The sequence below is a fragment of the Triturus cristatus genome, chromosome 10 (genome assembly GCF_964204655.1).
Source record: "Triturus cristatus chromosome 10, aTriCri1.1, whole genome shotgun sequence".
Classification (NCBI taxonomy): Eukaryota; Metazoa; Chordata; class Amphibia; order Caudata; family Salamandridae; genus Triturus; species Triturus cristatus.
Window position 1 is genome coordinate 273,396,024 of NC_140593.1, and position 20,555 is coordinate 273,416,578.

The 20,555-nt window shown below is 47.6% G+C and overlaps 1 protein-coding gene across 2 annotated transcripts in view; it reads left to right on the plus strand.

Annotated features, from left to right (window-relative positions):
• PEX1 (peroxisomal biogenesis factor 1) overlaps nucleotides 1–20,555 on the plus strand; it is an 831,513-nt gene that overhangs the window by 343,958 nt on the left and 467,000 nt on the right. For both annotated transcript variants that reach the window (XM_085631051.1, XM_085631052.1), the window contains exon 12: nucleotides 3,186–3,356. In XM_085631051.1, the coding sequence (XP_085487177.1) occupies nucleotides 3,186–3,356 (171 nt within the window). The remainder of the gene's footprint in view (nucleotides 1–3,185; nucleotides 3,357–20,555) is intronic.

Sequence of the window (20,555 nt, forward strand, 5' to 3'; positions counted from 1 at the left end):
GACCTCTGCTTCCAGGTCTGCCTACTCTAACCAGTGAGCCACATTTCTCCACTGACATGACATCACTGATGACATCACTGATGACATCATCCAGTGAATGTGTCTTTCTGAAAAATAAATATTTTTTATATATGTATATCTAAAGGTTAATGGAAGAATAAATGGGTAAATAAGTGTCTAAATGGATGTTTTTTTTGTAAAATTAATTGTATAACTGACTTATTAACAGTATCCTAGTGAATACAGTGATGTAATATGTGACGTCATCAGCAGTAGATTGCGGTCGTGCGAGTTATAGTTAGCTGAACTAACTATAACGGGGGAATTTCAATGGTTTTTTACGAGTGAAATGTCCAGCTAACTATAACATGTGTGAAACCTATGGTTTTTCAGTGAATTTGCAAGGTTTTTTAAATGCTAATTCCTAACTATAACGTGTGTGAAACCTATGGTTTTTTAAGTGAATATTATATATACATATATTACACAATGGCGGGCCTCACTTTGTAGTTATAGTTGGGTCAGAGTTTTGCTAATAACTTTGTTACCGCTTTCTCTGACAGCTTTTAAGTGCACCCCTATCCACCCCCACTCTCACCATGCACTTCGAGTTAAACCAGGGTTTTATTGAGGATATGATTCAGATGGTGCCACTTTTAATATAGGTTACCATTTTATTGAATCCAGCCACCAAACTCTGTAAGGTGGTTATATCCTACGGCATGACGTTGGGCAAGGCTTTCTCTATACCATGGTTGAGCTATTTACGAGATACTTTTGTCTCCCTCCGCATACCCTGGTGATACTCTGAACCCAGCCGTTTTCCCAATAACGCCAAGTCTGAGGTGCAATCATTATTTAATTCTCGCCAAGCAAATAGGCTGAAATCTGAGCTATCCAAACCCTTGGTACTGCAATACTGTAGTCTCCTTTATACTGCCGACTCCTCGCTGTATTCGGCCTTTTTAGCCGGGAGCGATCTTTATTTTTCGGTTTCAGAGCTGGGACAATCTACTGGTCTCTCTTTTTTAAACATTTTATAGATCCAGAAGGGAACACTGTCCTCTGTTGTCCCTGCGATTAATCATATTGTACAATCTTTGTTGCGTTTTATGTTTTTCTGCAATTTGCACAGTTTAGCACGAAAGCACTTTATGATTCCCCTATTAAGGAGGCTAGGCCTTCGTCACAGCAGTCTCGCTCTCCTTCACTTACAATCCTTGTGCTCCCCTGAAATTGTCTTTTCTGTCTGTGCCTTCCTGAAAGCAGCAATTAGGACCAGACACACTATGTTGGGCTAGTCCGACAGAGCATTATGCGCAGCATGGCAAAGTGCACTGAACCCGGTAAATGCGTAGGGTTTACTTAATGGGGAAATAGTAGGAGCGCATGGCGGACCCTATCTGAGGCTTTTTGCCCCCTCTCCCCCCCTCTTGGTGCTTTGATCCCAGCTTTTATCCTTTATTCTGTAACAGCGTCCTGCAATCTGATTCTGTTTTCCCGTCTTGGGATCCCTTTTTTCTAATGTCAGATGTATTCTCCGATATATCACTTTCGAATCCTGAATTGCTCCCTGTGCACCTCGCTAAACACTTTTTTTTAACTTTTTCCAATTTTAATTCTGCTTGTGTGTTTATAGCTATGCATAACATTCTCATGTAATTTTAAGGTCATGTTGCTCAACTCGCTTGGATATCTGATGTATTAGCTGACGTGTTAGTCTCGTACCTCAAAAGTCTTTTTAGTGCTTTTAAATACTCCTTATTATACGACTATATTTTAAACTCTTATGTGTGTTTACAGTTGTGTGCATTATTTTTATGTACTTTTACGGTCTATTGTTTGTTTAATCAAATTGAACTTTGTACCTGTTTGGAAAATATTCTTAAAACTTAGCAAAGAAAAAAATTCAGTCACCTGAGCTCCTGTCTGGAAAATTTGGGGGTGATCCAGCAAGCAAGGTTCAAGAGAAAGTAGGGGTCCCAGGATGTTGATTTCCAATGTTAATTCCCATAGGAAGCTTCTGTTGCTGATACAGAAAAAATGGTTGAACGGAATTGCACCTAATTTGGCAGGTCATTATAATTTTACTCCGAAAACTTGCTTTTTGTGATTTTGGATAAATCAGTCCAGCTGTTTTTGAGAAATTTGTTTTCAAAGAGGTGCTTGAGTGGGCCTGAAAGGATAAAAAAGATGTGAATATCTGGACATTTAGTCCCACAAGATCATAATTTTAAAAATGAGGCCTCTTTTTCTCTTCGGGCCTTTTTGGTACTGCGGTACAGCAGTAGCAAGGAACAGGACTTAGGGACTGGCTCCCAGAGCCCTGAAACGGAAGTGAATATACACCATAAGAGCCCCCCGGGTCATGTGAGGGACGTACCGAAGGGGAACCCTCCTAACCCCACCCCTAGTTAGAATTGCGTTTTAAAAATGTAATCGGGTGCAGGTACTATGCAGACCAGCTCCTTGTACCGCAGTATCCAGCACAGAACCCCAGTGAAACAACAGAAAGCTTTAAAAAAATAAGACCAGCGCCTTGAGTGGGGAGCACACGGGCAGGACTGGTGAAGGGGCTGAGGTAGCAAGCAGACAACAGATGTTACGTGGGAGCAGCGGAGGCAGCACCTGGGCAACAAAGGCAGCACCTGGTCAGTGGAGGGCAAGCTTGAGGGGCGGGTATGGCAGACCCGGTGCCCAACTGGTGCTGTGCAGGAGAGAGGTTATGCGCAGTGGGTTGGGCGCAGACTGTGCCACAAGGCAGAGGGGCGAGAACGTCCACTCTGTGTTGTGAAGTGCCAGAAATGTGACCTTTTGATGCTGCACATGAGACCTAAATAATTTATTTACATCCTTCTATTATCTTTACTAGCTAGTTTGTTGTCCAGCAGCAACACCAAACTAAAGACAACTCATTGAGCTATCTGCGATCCATGACACCAGTGCACTTCATATTCCAAAAGATATTTGTGGTACCCGTAAATCCAATGAGAAGGATTCATCCCTGATTGTAACTCCTTGAAGGATTGCTTTGTGCATTTCTGCTAATGCACTCATTGCCTGATTTAAATCCACTGTGATCATGAATGCTTCTTTATAACCTAATACTTTGTGTGGTAGAATGACTTCTCTGAAGATTTGTCTGTGTCGATCTCCTTTATATGAATGTCTGTTTTATCCTTCAGGTAAAAGATTTGAGAACATGCGACAAAAACTAGAAGAGGTGTTTGCAGAAGCTACGTGGAGGCAGCCTTCAGTCCTTCTACTGGATGACCTGGACCATGTTGTAGGGGTTCCTTCGTCTCCTGAACTTGAGCAAAGTCCTGAAGCATTTCAAAGCAAGCAATTTGCACAAGGTGATTGACCCTTCTGACACGTGTTCTACTACCTTCCTATATCCACAAAATGGGGGCTCCATAGTTTCCCTTCATTATCTCTTCTTGTAGGTAATAAGGTACCCATTTTAGGTCACAGTAGTATCCTTAATTTCAAACCTCTTACAATGGCACATATGGGGCCATATTGCAATTAACAGCTAAATATGTTGGTGCATGGGGACCACGAAGTACTATTCCTAGATTTGCCAGATTGTTGCTTGAAAGTGCCCACTTCTAGACACTGCATAATTTTGGCCTTCCTTCTCATATTGTAGATATCCTGGACATTATCAAGAACATCATTGGCATTACTCTAGCCTTAAGTAATGGTGGGCATTGCATTCATAAATGTATAGACTAAATGATGCCAAATCTATTACAGTTGTAAGTGCTTATTTTACTTCGATATACTTCTAAAAACACATGATTAAAATAACTGTCAGTGATGTTGCTGAATACCTGTAAAACTTAGTCACAGCAGGTAACATTTTTACAATTTTGCACACTAATTTAATGTTGAATGTGCAAAAATGGTCACCTGCTAAAAAAAAAAAAAGGAAAAGAATAACAGTTCTTAAATCATAGAAATAGAACTTGTGATCTACGGTTGTGGACTATCCCCCAAGGTAGCCAGATTTTCAGCTGCAATATGTTTAATTGATAGATGTGAAATGTTTTTAAGGTGGTCAAAGGAGTCAATTGAGAATAATGGGGAAACCAAAAATACTATGTTTGTTGGTATATACAACATTCCCAATGGGGTTTCTTACCTTAATTATATCAGTAATATTATTTGTAAATGGAAATTTGAGCAGATGTGCAATTTATGTGAGAATAAGCCCCTGACTCCCACCCCCTAAATTATGTTGCAGGTTTACTGAAAGAAATTTCCTACCATATATTCTCTAGGTGAAAAGTGCGACATATCCACTTACTCTGAACCAAGGGTAAAAAGAGCAAGGCTTGAAATCTGCAATATTCGTAGATTCCCTAATTAAATGGACTCCATGAAATTTTGTGAGCCCAGTATACGAGTAACTCTGCATAGGATAAAAATTGTATTGGAATCATGTGTGGGTAATTTATTTATTTTGATAACCGTTTTTATTGGGTTTTATACATGTAGAACATACATAGTACTACTTATTTCACCAGTCACACATTATCAGACAAACTGTAATAAGTTATCATCATGTACATTTATTTATTTATTATTTGCAGAGTTTTATATAGCGCTGGCTAGACCTGGAGGTATCAGAGCGCTTTAAATGAGGATCAGCGAGTTACAGGTTACAAAAGTTACATCAGTTACAGGATCCAAGTATAGGCATAGGAGAAAACCATGAGATTATACAATAATATAGGTTATTGGCGAGTAGCATAGCCAAGACACACAACATTATGGGGAGTGGAAGGTAGAGGGGGAAAGGTAAACAGGGGAAAGGAATGCAGATAGGGTCAGGCAGACCGGAAGGGGGAAAGTACTTCAGGAGAACAAAGCAGTCAAAGCAGTTAGTGAGACAGACAAAATGAGTAGCAAATCCTCAATTGTTAGTCAACCTGAGCCCTAACCCATATTACTCCACTCCCTTCACCAAGCGGCCAGGGTATGGGGTTGTGGGCTATTCTATGTATGTGCTATATCCCTCTTGTCCACCAACATGGCCATCCCCACCAGTCTGTCGCCCTCTCCTCCCCAATTGGTGTCATCCAGGGACCCAACCCAGCCTTCCTATGTCTGTTTGACAGGTCCCAGTAGCTCAGGTGCATTAAGTCTAGCACTGGATAAATTTGATATAAATCTGGTGAACCCTTTTAATTGTGTGGTGTTTCGGTAGTAACAACCATCACAAAGGGGAAACTGTTGGGTCAGCCTGCCCTCCCACCCCAGCGCCCGCAGTGTCACCCTCCAGGACAAAAAGACCACTTTGGTTACTTCCGGATCGGATCGCCGTACAGGAGGCCCATCAGCTTGTCCAGCCCTAGAAGGAAGAGTTCCGCTCAGTAGGCTTAGTCGTGCCACCCTCCACTAAGCAATTCATTTACCACCAGCATTTAGGCAGTGCAAAAGTGTAGCTGGCGTGAAGCCGCATTGGTCAGGGTGAACAAGAGTATCATAACCTGAGTAAATCGGAGGGCATGAAGTTTCGCAAGGATTTTGAGCTCCTTGTTTATCAGGGAGTTGAATTTGAGTTGAGTTTAAAGCATTTATAGAGCGCACGTTCACCTGGCGGTTTCATGGCGCTGTAGTGTACAGAACCCAGAGAACAAGAAGAACAGGGGGGAGGCAGAACAAGACAGTTACAGTGGGAAGGCTTGTGCGAAGAGAAAAGTTTTTAGCGCCTTTCGGAAGAGTGAGTATTGAGTAGAAGATCTGAGGTGGGCGGGGAGAGAATTCCAAAAAGCGGGGGCAAGTGTGGAAAATGTCGTGCCCCCCCACTTTTTACGCCTAAAGCGGGGAACTGCCAACAAATGTTGGGAGGATGAGCGCAGCTCCCTAACGGGGGCGTAGACATTAATTTCCGAAGAAATGAAAGCAGGGGCTGCGCCAATCCGAGCCTGAAAAGTAATACAGCCCATCTTGAACTGAGCTCGTTCTCGGATAGGGAACCAGTGCAAGGACTTGAGGAGAGGGGTGACATGGTGGAACTTAGCCAGATTATAAACCAAGCGGGCAGCCTGGTTTTGAACCAGCTGTAATCGCCGCAGACTGTAAGCGGGCATGCCACAATATAGTGCATTGCCATAATCGAGGCGAGAGATAACCATCGCCAGGACTATGAGTTTTAAGGCAGAAAAAGAATAGAAACGGGAAACTTTACGAATGGTGCGGAGTGAAAGAAAGGAAGAGGACACCACTAAACTAACCTGGGAGTGCAGAGTGAGGTGGTCGTTCAACTTAATCCCAAGAGTTTTCACAGAGGAAGATGGAGAAGGGGGGAGACCCAGGGAAGGGGGCCAAAAAAGAGAAGTCCAGGGACTGGAGCAACCACCTGTCAAAACCAGCTCAGTTTTGTCTGGGTTTAACTTCAGGTGGTTGTAATTCATCCAGTCCCAGATAAAAATCATAACAGACTGGAACTTAACCATGGACTCGGGGGATGGGGACAGATTAAAAATAAGCTGAAGGTCGTCCGCATAATTGTAAACGGAGACCTCCATTTGCTGATGGGCAAATAAGAGGGGCAATGTACAAGTTAAATAAAAGAGGGGAAAGGGAGGAGCCCTGAGGGACCCCGCATTGTACCTTCCGTAAGTCCGCCGAAAAGTCACCCAGGCGCACTGCCTGGGTGCGGTCCCTCAAGAAGGAGGACAGCCAGACCAAGGCCGAGCCTCCAGCCCCCGCCGCCCTGACACGGGAAAGTAGAAGGAATAGTCAACCGTGTCGAAGGCGGCGGAGAGGTCGAGGAGGACCAGGGCCTGGGGATGGTTAGTGTCCATGCCCTCCCTGAGGTTGATAGGGAGGGAGATAGGGTGAAATTCTTTGAAGTAGGGTTCTGGATAATTTGTCTTTGGGATGCTCGCCTAGTCCAGCTGCGTGAGAAGTCCTCACTTCATAGGCCTCTTAGTATGTAGATGAAGAGTGAAGGTGGATCGGAATTCGTAGTAGAAATCCAGGGGAAAGCAATCAGGGCCTGGTGTGTCCACTCTGGGTTCCAAGTCACTAGTGGCCAGCCAGTAGAGCAGTTTTCCATTTTTGTCACAGCATTCATAGATCCGTCTAGTATTTGCTCACCAACATTGGCTGACCTTGTCCAGGGCCACCTATTTCAGGGAGGCTCTGCAATTATTAGCTGCCGCCGAGAGTCATCCGAGTTGCCCCAATGGGTCTGCCGCTCTAGCTGGGTAATTTAGTTTTCCACGGTTGTGAGGAGTTATGTTTATTCATATCTAATGTACAGTTTTACAGTGCCTCTTATGGTAGCCTTGTCTGCCTACCAGGGCGTGATGGAGGATTTCAGCAAACCCTGGTTGTTATGGAAGTAGGCTTCGATCTCATTTGCTAGAAAGGCCTTGCATTGGGGATCCATGAGATGCCAAGCATTAAGGCACCAAATGGGTTTAGGACCAGTGGTGGTGGGGGGGGGGGGGGGTGTCAACTAGAAGAGAGACCAGGGAGTGATCCGAAATGCCCGACAGGTGAATGTTTGCCACCCTCACCAGAAGGTAGCAGCACAAGGTCTATACAGGATTCGGTTTTGTTTGCCAATGATGTGTGCATGTAACCTGTGGCCCCTGGGTGCTACACCCTACATATGTCGCAGAGTCCCAATGTATCCATCAAACCCCGTAGTTGTGTAGCTCGCTGCCGTCGGAGCCCCATAGTGGGGCCCAAGGCATCTTTTTCTGGGTCATTGAAGTCAACACCAATTATACTGAGTTCCCATATTTTGAAGTTTATATTGTCCAGATACACAGTCCTACTTAATTAGTAGGAACCGAATAACAATGGGGGAAGGCTATGACGACAGTCTCAATTTCCTTGAGATCATAGTAGACTAGCTGTGGTGGAGCGTAGACACAGAGGAAATTACATTGTTTTCCCTTGAGCAGTCACTGTGTGCCAATGAAGCAGCCCTGTGTGTCCGTGGTGCATGATGTCACCTTCAGTGGAAAGCACTTGTGAAGGAGTATGGCCATCCCCCTGGAGCCTCTGGTGTAACTGGAGTGGGAGACCCTGTCATACCCAAACCTGTGGAGAAAGAGGGGACTGGTGGAACCAATAAGGGGAGTTTCTTGGAGCATGAGGAGCGAGTGTTGGATACATTTGGAGTATAGCAGCACCACGGTACACTTAATCTGGTCAAGGGGTCTGTTGACGTTCCAGGACATCAGGGAGAAGGACATGCTAACGGGGTGAGGTGATGATTTGGCCTGGAGAGCCCCTTGTGTGCTTCTTGACTGAGCAGTCAAGAAGAGTAGTGGGCCTGGTGGCATGCTCCCAAAGTGGGGTGAAGTGTGTTTCGCAAGTCATGGTGGCACATGCTGAAACACTGAACCACTGTAAACCAGTGGGCAACTCCTCCAACAAAGCAAGCTCCCAAACACCCACCCACCCACCCCACACTTCGACCCCTGAAGTATCTGTCGCCCCAAACATGTCATGAAACTAAACCTTAAATGCACTAAAGGATAAAATACGGGCATTAGAAATGAACATCCTTCTGTAGAAGTATCAAATGACCAAACGGCCTTGTAAAGCCAGATCAGAGTATGGTAAACGGTTAAGTCAGCGGTGAAGTCAATGGGGTCATTGTCAGTGACATCGCCAGGTAGTGAGGGCCCGGGTTTCACTGGGCAGGATCAACTACGGGGCAACTTATCCGTGGACTGGAGGTCCAATCCCAGGGAATCCCAAAAGTCGGAACATGGCTGTTTTCCTGGCGTTATTTGGTCCTTCATCTGGGGTTATGGTTCTTAGCATTGAGGGGCCCCGGTGTCAGATCTTTCTTCTCAGCCACCCATTCCCACAGCGTTTGTGTTTTTGAAAAAGTAGGAGCACTCCTGAAAAAGTACCTTACGATCGGCCAGGAATATTAGCATGTGGTGTAGATTCATGGCAAGAGATTTTGCTTGACCTCATCAAACCACTTCCGTTGGTGCTGGACCACCTGTGTGTAGTCTGGGAACACCATGATGCGGTAGTTTGATGCCGAACCTCCCCAGCCTCCCACACTTTCCTCAGGATCTCATCTGTCTCTGTAGTTGAGTATTCTTGCTGTCAGTAGACCCAGGGGGGATTGTGGGTGATGGACGCTGTCCCAGTAAACAGTGCACTCGTTCAATCACAAACCATTGAGAGAGCCAGTCTGCCGGCACTCCCTACTGCAACTACCCCTCTAGGAAGGCCTCCGGGTCTTTGGATTCAACTTGTTCTGGGAAGCCAATGAAATGAAGGTTATTCCGACGTAATCTGTTTTGGGCATCTTCTGCAGGGCCTCTAGGGTACTAGTGCTAGAGAGGAGATTGGTTATCATTGATTTCAGTGAAGCTGCTTCATCTTAGAGTCAAAAAGCGATCTTTTGTTTCCTTCACACTCTCTCCTGACATAGGGGCAAAACATCCACTTTCACCTCCCTTATCTTGGATTCAGTCATAAAGTGGGAGGACTGAATCACTAGTAGGATGGTCGCCAGGTACCTTGACTCAGAGGGGGCGCTGAAGTGTCGGGGTGTTTTTAGGCAGACACGCTGAGTTTGAGGCTGAGAATGTGTATTCATCAATTTTGGTTTTCTCCTTCGCACCCTTGTCTTTCCCCATGATGAGGTCCCCGGATAACTCCAGGTGTAGGGATCATCACTTCTGCACTCTAAACCCGGGAGGGGGAGGCGAGGGGTTGAAAAGCTTTAGCAGGGCCCTTCCTGCATGGTTCTTGGCCGGACCCCGCGAGGATGTCATTGTTGGCCCCTTACTGGATGAATGGTGGGGGCCAGCACATGCAGCCAAAGGGGAGTCCCTTGCCGGTGTCCCCAAGGTTGATAATTGAAAGCCCTCCTTCCAAGGTGCGGGGCTGGCAGTTGGAGTATGTCTGGCCCAGCTGGTGAAGCAAACAAAGGGCGGCAGTCTCGCCACATGTGTCTTCTGGCGGCCCCTTCCCTGACCTTGTTGTCTCTGACCTGTGTGCCCCCAGAAACGGGGCAATGAAGTGGACTCCCCTTCCCATAATAGAAATAGGGATAGAGGTCTCATGCCTCCAAGTCCTGTTTCATGTTCTTATAAAGTGGGGTAATGAGATGTGACCTAGCTGAACTTCAAGATTTATTTATTTATTTACTCACTTGTATTGCGCAACGAATCATCCCCAGGGGGATCTCTCGGCGCATGGGAGGGGAGCACCAGAAGATGAAAAACATGCTTAGAATAGCCAGGTCTTAAGAAGCTTTTTAAAACAGCAGTAATTAGTACAGGCACGGAGGTTGTCTGGCAAGGAGTTTCAATTGGTAGGAGCCAGGTACGAGAAGGCCCGTCCTCCCATCCTGACCTTCCTGACTCTGCAGACACAGAGCAGATTTCGACTGCTGGATCTCAGCAGACGTGTAGGATGGTACCGTTCGAGCTTCCTTGCCAGGTAGGATGGACCCAGCCCGTAGAGGGACTTATAAACTAGGCATAACAGTTTGAAGATGGACCTCTTTTTTGTAGGAAGCCAGTGAAGTTGGCGCAGGAGGGGTAACGAGGGGGTCCGAGCCGGCTTGTTGAGAATAAGACGGGCCGCCGTGTTTTGGACCACCTGTAACATAGCGGCCAGGTCCTCCCTCATCCCGACCAGCAATGAGTTACCATAGTCCAGTCGGCTAATCAGAAGTGACTGGATAAGGGTCTGTCTAGCCGTGAACGGAATCCAAGGAAAGATCCTACTGAGCATTCGCATGGTTTCAAAGCAGGCCCCGGCCACTGATTTTACCTGCTCATCCATTGCTAGATTGTTATAAATTTTTATACCCAGGTTTTTCGCCCAGCCTCTGGGGGAGGGAGCATCTCCTAATTCAGATGGCCACCATTCCGGGGTCCACATCTCCTTTCCCTTACCATATAGGATAATCTCAGTCTTTGAGGAGTTGAGCTCAAGAAAGTTCTTCCTCATCCACTCCGCTATACTGATCATACACTGGCGAAATGTAGGCCTAGTTACCGCAGGACTTTCCTAAATAGGGACTATCACCTGGGTATCATCTGCATAAGATATGGTTTTCAAACCCACACTCGCGGATGATGGAAGCCAGGGGGCCACGTATATGTTAAACAAAGTGGGGCTCAGGACTGAGCCCTAAGGGACCCCTTTATCAATACTAGTGGTCCGGGAACTAAACGGTCCAAGCTGGACGCATTGAGAACGATCCGCCAGGAAGTTCTGGAGCCATTTAAGGGCCCTGCCTCCGACACCAATCTCTCGCAGCCGGTCTAAAAGGATCCGATGGGTGATGGTGTCGAAGGCGGCCGACAACTCCAATAACACCAATATCACAGGGACGTCCCTATCCAGGGACGTCCTTGATTGAGCCATTCCAGCCTGGGAAGCCCCTTCTGCATATTTTTTAAGAATCAGCGAGTGAGATGAGTTATGGTTGGGGCGCAACCCTACCCCCATCTCACTCGCTGAGTCTTGATGGGGACGAGGCTGACAAAGGCTTCTGCCCCGCTCAAGCAGATGCCCAACCCTTTTGTGGCTGACTGGAGAGCACCACTGGGTGAAACCCTGGGGGCCTGGTGCCAATTTATTGAGTGGGTCTCTGATGAAGCGCATGGCCCCTGTCTCGCTGGGCGGTGTCAGTTGTCCCTGGACAGCGGTGGCCCCTAAGTGATAATGACATAGCCCCCTGTGTTGAAAGCCGGGGCTGTGCAGGGCCAAATGAATTGCTTGCATATTAATGGGTCTCATCCTGAAGTATAGCGACTGCCTGCCTCCTTAGTTGTTTGTCTACAACTCTGCCGTGCCATCCTGGAATGCGGTGGGGCGAGCTTCACCCTGGGCCCAGCAGAACTCGAAAATGTCCTAGGACATGACGTTAGCACATGGCCCAGAGGGACAGATCACTATGGAGGCATGATATGCACATGTATCCTAGAAAGCCTGACGGTATTATTGGGCACCTGCAGTATTGCTGGCATTTAAGATTATGGAAACGTTAAGTAATATTCGAGTTGGTTCGTAAATACTGATTCCTCGCAGATATGCGCAAAGTTGACCAGAAACTAGGTCCATTATCATTTAAACAGTGCAAAAGCACCAGAGTTCAACCAAGTAATACAAATTCTGAGCCAACTGGCACACAGATGGTAGGATGGGGAGATCAGATTATCCAGTATTGGGGTATCTTTCATAGATTCACATGCCTGAATCATTCCCCGTCGCCGAGGCGGGAGTCCCACGGTAAAATACAAAAGCAGTGCCTAAGTAAGTAATAGTAGTAGGCTTAAAGAAAGCCTGAGGCCTAAAACTTAGTAGCCTATCTACATCATTATATGAAAAGAACTAAAAAATAGTTCTAGCCAATCAGCTACTAGTACCCTCTAGAACCCTCACAGCAGAGGCAGTTCTCCTCAGATTTTCACCGCACGTCATGTGGAAGGGAGTCTCCCTGAGTGCCTACACAGTTTCTTCACATTTTCTTCAGAATGTCTGATAAGAAAGCTCTTTTTAGACCCTGCAGGACCTGTGAAAAGAAGAGGGTCCATGTGGACGACCAACATGAAGATTGTATCTATTGCCTACATCCTAAACATGTTGTTAAGGCTTGTAGAATTTGCCGGACCTTCCCCGCTAAGACTTTAAGGGACAGGGAGGCAAGGCTGCTTTTATGGTTAAAATCTTCCTCGGCTGAGGAGGATGACAGGGCCTCGACGTCTAGCAAAAGGGCTAGATCGCACGACAGCTCTTCCAGTGAGGGAAGAAAGCATCACAAGGCTTCTCATGAAGTTTCTGACCATTCACAGAGGTCACAAACATTATCCTCTGGGTCATCGCTGTCTTCGCCCTCTGAGGTATCTAAAAGACCTTCAGCCTCTAAAACCGTGAGTAAAACCCAGGTTAAGACTCTAACTCTGGTTTCCTCTTGTATGGTTTCTGTGACTTCTTCTGCCCCTCTGTCGACGGCTATAGTCTCCACTACGGCTATCTCTTCACCTATTGTGTCTTCCAAGATATCTACTATGTCTAAAAAGCTTTTTTGAAGGATTCTTCGACGAAGAGTTCATCTTCTAAGTCTCCGTTGACGACCACGCCGACGTCAAGCTCGTCGCCGAAGGTCCCATCGACGACCGCGTCGACGACGAAGATTCCATCGATGACGAGCCCGTCGACGACGACGAGCCCGTCGACAACGACGACGAAGAGCCCGTCGACGACGAAGAGCCCGTCGACGACGAAGAGCCCGTCGACGACGAAGAGCCCGTCGACGACGAAGAGCCCGTCGACGACGACGATCCCGTCGACGACGACAAGCCCGTCGTCGACGACTAAGAGCCTTTCGACGACGACGATCCCGTCGACGAAGAGAACGTCGACGACCATCCCGTCAACGATGAAGAGCCCGTCGACGAGGAGTTTATCGAAGGCGATTCCACCAGTTTCTCAAACTACGCCTATTTCTTATACTCATTTTCAACTAAAGACTTACCATAGACAGGATTACAGCAAGATATCTCCTCTTCTGCCATCTCATATCCTAGAGACTTATGTAGAGGATGCAGACTTTGATGAGGAAGATGATGAGGGACCGTTCGGCATAGCTTGGCACCCCTCGGAACTTCACATAAAATGTGAAGATGAGGAAGAGGATTACCAGGAACACTTTTACCAGGATGGCCTCTCTACACCACATTACAGACATCCTAGACGGGATTGGGATCATAGGGATTCGAGTCCTCTTCCTCCTACACTCATACAGGATCTCCAGGCCATGCTGGCGGATTACCGCCAACGGTTCCCCCACAACAGGCTGTCCCTGACGCACCACCTTTACCTGCTGAAGAGCCAGACTCACTACCGCAGAAGGAAATGCCAAATTCGCCGCCTCACCCTTCTGGCTCGGTGCCACAATCACACCATGATACTACTTCTCTGATGAGGAAGAGATTGAAGAGGGTGAAGTGCCTGATAAAGACACTAGTCTGGATCCTTGGGATGATTATATCATACCAATGCCTTCTCCACCCATTCCTCAGCCTTCGGATTCTCCTCCTGAGGATATTGGTGGCATTCACAACCTGATGCAAAGTGCTGCAACCAGATTTCAATTGCCAGTCACAGTGGAACACACGGATTGCTTCTTGCATGACTTTAAAGAAGAGCACAGGAAGATCACAAGAGCGATTCCCATCATTGACCATATCTGGTGTAGGAGAGTAGGGTCTGCTTTCTATGTTCACCCCCACTTTTTGCTTTTGCTCCACTGGTTTTCGACTTAGATGTGGCTGTGGGCCTGCTAATCAGACCCACAGCCCAGCTGTTCTCTCTCTAAACTAATACTATGTACTTTAGGTGCATAACCCAATTGGATAGGATCACCTTATTGGCCCCTGTAAAGTGTACCTTAGGTACCCAGGGCATAGGTGTACCCTAGGCCTGCCAGGGGCTGCAGCATGTATTATGCCACCCCTGGCGTGGCCTTCCATTATGACACAACTGGCTGATGACTCAGCTGGGGCAAGGTCGTGTAATCACCCCTTGCTTAGGTGTAGTATTCCTATACATACCTTATATATAGACACATGTGTACCTATCAGCCACTCCTATGGCAGGCCTTAACAATCTTGGAGGCAGAGTGCTCGGTAACATGTGAGATGGTGCTCTAGCATGAGCTGAGCCTGTCTGCAGCTTTCGGAACCATGTCCTTATAGCTGTTCTATGATATAGCCTACCATATACTCTTAAAATACCTTATAATCTTAAACGGTTATGGTAACTATGGTTTGGCTGTATCGAAACATGTTGTGTAAGGTGTCTAACACTTTGGAATAATACCCCCATACCATTTCTGGCAATGAGGATATTATTCCCCCCTTCTAGAGGGAGAAGTCATGTTGAAACCTACTTACCCGGTTAAAGTTAACCAGAGCACCAGCATCACAAAATGGATGCTGCTGCCACAGACACAAGTCTGACCTCCTGCTGCTGGGAGTCCTTCCAGCAAGGGAGGCTTGGACAATAGGTTTTCTGCCTCGGGAGGTGCGAGCACCACCCTAGACAGGATTTAGTGTATTGGGGCAGGGAGGCTTGAATGAAATGAGACACTGCCTGGGGCACACAAGGTGTCCCATGCATAGTCCAGTTCAAACCGGTGCTGGGGCACTCCAGCCCCAGCTCTGGCGCGAAACTGGACAAAGGAAAGGGGGTGTAGCCACTCCCCTTCCTGGTCCCAACCATAGGAGGGACCTTGCAGGTAGCCCAGCCCACTAGCCCAGTATATTAGTAGCTAGTTGGGCCCTGCTAAATTAGATTAACCTGAATCTGCAACTTGAACAGAAACTCTGGACCTTTGACATTCGACCTCAGGAAGAAGACTGAAGAAATCTCCCTTGTGGCCAAGGAGTGACCACCCTGGGCAACCAGGCACCATCCAGCGACCGCTGCTTGCTTTGCGATTGAATCCTACGAGGGACGACTGCAGAGATTGACCAGCACCGAGACTTCCAGACAGCTCTGAACCAGATCCACCTCTCCAGCGAAGCTGAGACCCGTGGAGGCGACGAGGGGCGTGGGACCGGCGACTTGGGAAAAGTGGCTAGTAACTGACTAGCGCGACTTCTGAGGCTTCCTCGAGGCTGTGCTTGGGGAATTGAGAAGCCCCACTCCCGAGCACCATCTGCAAAGAAGATCAGCTCCCCACACTTCACGTGTTCTGGGTGGGGCCCTTTTGCACCTGTGTTGCTCGACGTGTTGTCCGGTTGCTGGCCCGTTGGCTAGTAACCTCTGCGACGACAAACCTTTACTTTCAACTTGCTGGTCCGGCTCCTCCAGACTGGCACCCGCTCCTCTGTGAAAGAGAAGCACCCCAGACCTTCCTGGTCTGCACCAGAAGCAAGTCCTCCATCCTGCGTGGGTTCCACTTGCCAAAGCTTTTTGGGTTCTGACTCGACTTCGATGCCGCCGACAGCAAGAGCCTTCGTGGGACAGCTCACCTCCTGGTCCTGGTCGTCCTCGACGTTTCCTGGTACCCGTGGCTGCTGCGACAAGCTTCACCTCTTCACCTGCAACTTCACGACATCGCCTGGTTCCTTCCCGGCTCCTGGCTGGTGACCTAGACTCTGTCCCTTCTGCTTGCAGGTTCCTTCCTTCTTGATCCCCACCTTGGGATCCACCGGACACTCTTCACTGACTGCCTGTCAGCAACTTTCCTTCAGGCATCCATAGAAGTCCACGACGAAACCCGACGCAAGTTCACACCTATGCACCCGCAGCCCGTGGGCTAGGTAACTTGGGTACTTCGGTGCTCACAAGGGTATTAACTATCCTAGGGTCTAGTTTCCGGGTCTCGACTGTCTAGCTATACCAGAAGTGTCCTAAAACTGCTTATTTCTAACTGCTAGTGATTCTATCGACTTTACGCATGAGTGTTTCCACTCTGCACCTGAATCCCGTGGGCCTCCCACTTCCTAATTGTTGGTAGTATAGTGTAGCCCCAGCGATTCCCTAGGCTTAGGCCTATTCTGTGTTCGTGACAGTGGTCCTTATACCACTTACTTAGTATATGGTTTGCGTGGCCCCTAGGGCCTAACTGTATTACTTACCTGTGTGACTTAATGTATGCTTAAATAAGACTGTGTTGTACTTACCTCAAATCTCATAAAGAGTGCTGAGGGTTTGCCTAGAATAAATACATTCTATTTTTATATATATCTGTTGTGGTGTCCTTTCATTTGGTATTAAAGGGATTACATATGGTATAACAGCTGGCTTCACATGCCATTCAGAGTTTAGCCTAAGCCTGATCTTGTCCATGCTACCACTAGGATAGCTGGTCTATAAGGTTGACTTTACAACCAATCTCCATAAGGGTTGTTTGGACTGATACAAGGTGTACACTAGAATTAGTGACATCATATATCAGGCCAACTTCTCACATTGGTGAGCAGCGGTTGGGATCTGAGCTTGCTGTTGTAATACCATTGTAATCTTGAGATACTAAATTGAAAGATCACATAAGATATTGTTTAGGTACATATAACATAAGATTATAAATACTTAAGTCCTACTGGACTTAGTTGTTGTAGGTTGCAGGGCCTAGCACACCCTGACTACAACTACTAGAGAGGTTTAGTAGATACAACTAGTGTAGGTAGGTGCACACACCACACCCTCACTAGATCATGTCTCTGGGAGGAAAACAAGTTGATTCTCTCTCAGGAGGGGTAGGTCTTAGAAAGATCCCCTCCAGATATGATACCCTAACTTTTCAGGAGATGAGACCATTGTGTACCTCCAGAAAGTTAAAACAGGGTGCAAACCCTACCCTCATTCAGCTAGTAGAGATCTTAGAGGAGTATGATGCTCTTAGGGCCTCCCAGGCTGGTACCCTAGGTACAGGTGAGGGTCTACCCACTACAGATGAGTCAGATGGGGCTTCAGATGAGGAGGTAGACAGGCAGGTCGAAGTAGGAAGACTTAGCCAGGCTAACTTAAGCTTACATGGGAGTCTGCATGGGCCCCCCCCCATTCAGACCCCCAAGTGGACTTAACCAGAGAAACAGGAGAGACAGATCCCCTTCAAGGGAATCCATCCACTCCCATGTCTCTAGCATCTCTAATGCCTCTTCTCACAGGGGAATGACTTCCCCCCCCCCCCCCCAGAGAAAAGAGCATGAAGCCAGAATGAGGGAAGCTAATCTAAGGATTTAGAGGGAAGAACTTGCCCTTGCCAAGGAGAAGCTTGCTCTGGCTAGAGAGCAGAAGTTAAGTGGGTTAGAACCCACTGGTGGCAGCAATATCCCTATTGATAGAGACAGGACCTATGATAAACGAAACCTGAGCAAGATTGTCCCTCCCTACGAGTGTGGGGATGACATCCACAAATGGGTAACTGCTTTGGAGAGAGCTTGTAAAGTACAGCAGGTACCCCAAAGTCAGTGGGCAGCTATCTTGTGGCTCTCCTTCTCTGAGAAAGGTAGAGACAAGCTCCTCACAGTTAGTGATGAGGATGCACTGTCCTGAAGAGTGCTCTGATTGATGGGTTTGGCCTAACCACTGAACAATACAGGTTGTTGTTCAGGGATACCCAGAAGACACAGACTCAGGACTGGACTGACTTTGTAGATTGTGCCACTAAGGCTCTGGAAGGCTGGTTATTGGGTAGTAAGGTTAAGGACTATACAGGATTGTATAATTTGATCATGAGAGAACAAATCCTTAATAACTGTCAAAACCAGCTGTTGCATCAACACTTGATTGACTCTGACCTAACTTCTCCCCAGGAATTGGGAAAGAAGGCAGATAGGTGGGTCAGGACTAGAGTTAAGCAGAAACACCAGAACCAGGGCGGTGATCAGAAAAAGGCAGACCAGAAGGGTAATGATCAGAAACAAAAAGACCAGAAGTCTTCACCAGGCCCCCAAAAGGCTCAGGGGGAGGGTGGTTCCAAAAAGGATAAGAAGAAAGATGGCCAAAAGAAACCAAGGTGCAACTATTGTAAGTCAAACTCACATTGGTTTAGTGAGTGCACCAAAAAGGATAAGCCCCCAGCCACCATTGCCCCTAAGGCAACTGTACCCCCTAGTCCAGCTGTAAGTGGTGGTTCCCAGCAAAAGGGTGTAGTAGGGTTAACCCTGGGAACTGAGGAGGGTCCTGGCCTAGTCAGGATACCTACTCAGGCTGTTCTGATCTGTGATGGGGACATAGCCTTGTCCTCTACTGTAGGCCCCAGTAACCTGGGCAAGTACAGACAGACTCCTTTTATCAATGATAGGATGGCTCGGGCCTACAGGGACACTGGGGCTAGTGTCACAATGGTGACACCTGCCTTTGTGGACCCTGGACAGATCATACTAGGTGAGAACTACCTAGTGACCAACGCTAGCAATGCTACTACCTCCCATAGTGTGGCAATTGTTAACTTCTCCTGGGGAGGGGTAACTGGCCTCAAGAAAGTTGTGGTAAGTTCAGACCTTCCTGTAGAGTGTCTGTTAGGAAATGATCTTGAAACTTCAGTTTGGTCTGAAGTGGAGTATAGGACCCATGCAGAAATGCTTGGAATAGATGCACATGTCCTTGCTGTGACCAGGTCTCAGGCCAAAAAGTGTAACACTGAACAAGTGCTGGATCCTGGGACAATGGACCAGACACAATCAAAGAGAAAGAGCAGTAGGGTAAAGGCTGTGCCTTCCCCCCTGCCTCAGGTGATGGATCAGCTCTCCCAGGAGGATGATTCTGAGAGCCCTGAAGGAACTGTCCTAGAAGAACTGGAACCTGATCAGGTTGAGTTTCTTGGGACAGGGGGACCTTCAAGGGCAGATCTGAGGCAGGCTCAATTAGACTGCCCCTCTCTTGAACCCCTCAGACAGCAGGCTGCTGCTGAGGCTGCAGGGAATGCTCAAGGTACCCATAGAGTGTATTGGGATGAAGGGCTGCTGTACTCAGAGGCTAGAGACCCCAAGCCTGGTGCGTCCAGGAGGTTGGTAATACCCTTGAGTTTCAGAGGCTTCCTTCTTACCTTGGCCCATGATATTCCCCTTGCAGGACACTTAGGCCAGAACAAGACTTGGGACAGACTTGTCCCTCACTTTCACTGGCCTCACATGTCAGAAGATACCAAGGAGTTTGTCGCTCCTGTGTCACCTGCCAAGCCAGTGGCAAATCAGGTGGCACCACAAAGGCCCCCCTCATACCACTACGTGTGGTGGGGGTTCCCTTTGAGAGAATGGGGATAGACATTGTAGGACCAATGGACCCCCCTACAGCATCTGGGCACAGATTTATACTGGTGATAGTGGACCATGCTACCAGGTATCCAGAAGCTATTCCCCTGAGGACCACAACAGCCCCTGTTGTGGCAAGAGCCCTACTTGGAGTCCTCTCCAGAGTGGGTTTTCCAAAGGAGGTGGTGTCTGACAGAGGTGCCAACTTCATGTCAGGATATTTGACTGCAATGTGGAAGGAATGTGGTGTCAACTACAAGTTCACTACCCCCTATCACCCACAGTGCAATGGGCTTGTGGAGAGATTCAACAAGACCCTAAAAGGGATGATAAAAGGTTTACCAGACAAGCTTAGGCGAAGATGGGACATCCTTTTACCCTGCCTTTTTCTGCTTACAGAGAGGTCCCACAAAAGGGGGTTGGCTACAGCCCTTTTGAGCTTTTGTTTGGGCATCCTGTAAGAGGACCCCTATGTTTAGTAAGGGAAGGATGGGAGAGACCTCTCAGACAACCCAAACTTGATATAGTGGATTATGGACTTGGTCTCCGCTCCAGGATGGCAGAGTATATGAAGAAGGCTTCTAAAAACCTTGAGGCAAGCCAAGAACTCCAAAAAGCTTGGCATGACCAAAAGGCTGTGCTGACTGTGTACCAGCCGGGGCAGAAAGTGTGGGTGTTGGAGCCAGTGGCCCCAGCAGCACTCCAAGACAAATGGTCTGGACCCCACACTATTGTTGAGAAAAAGGGAGAAGTCACCTACTTGGTGGACCTAGGGACTCCCAGAAGCCCCCACAGGGTGCTTCATGTCAACAGATTGAAGGCATATGT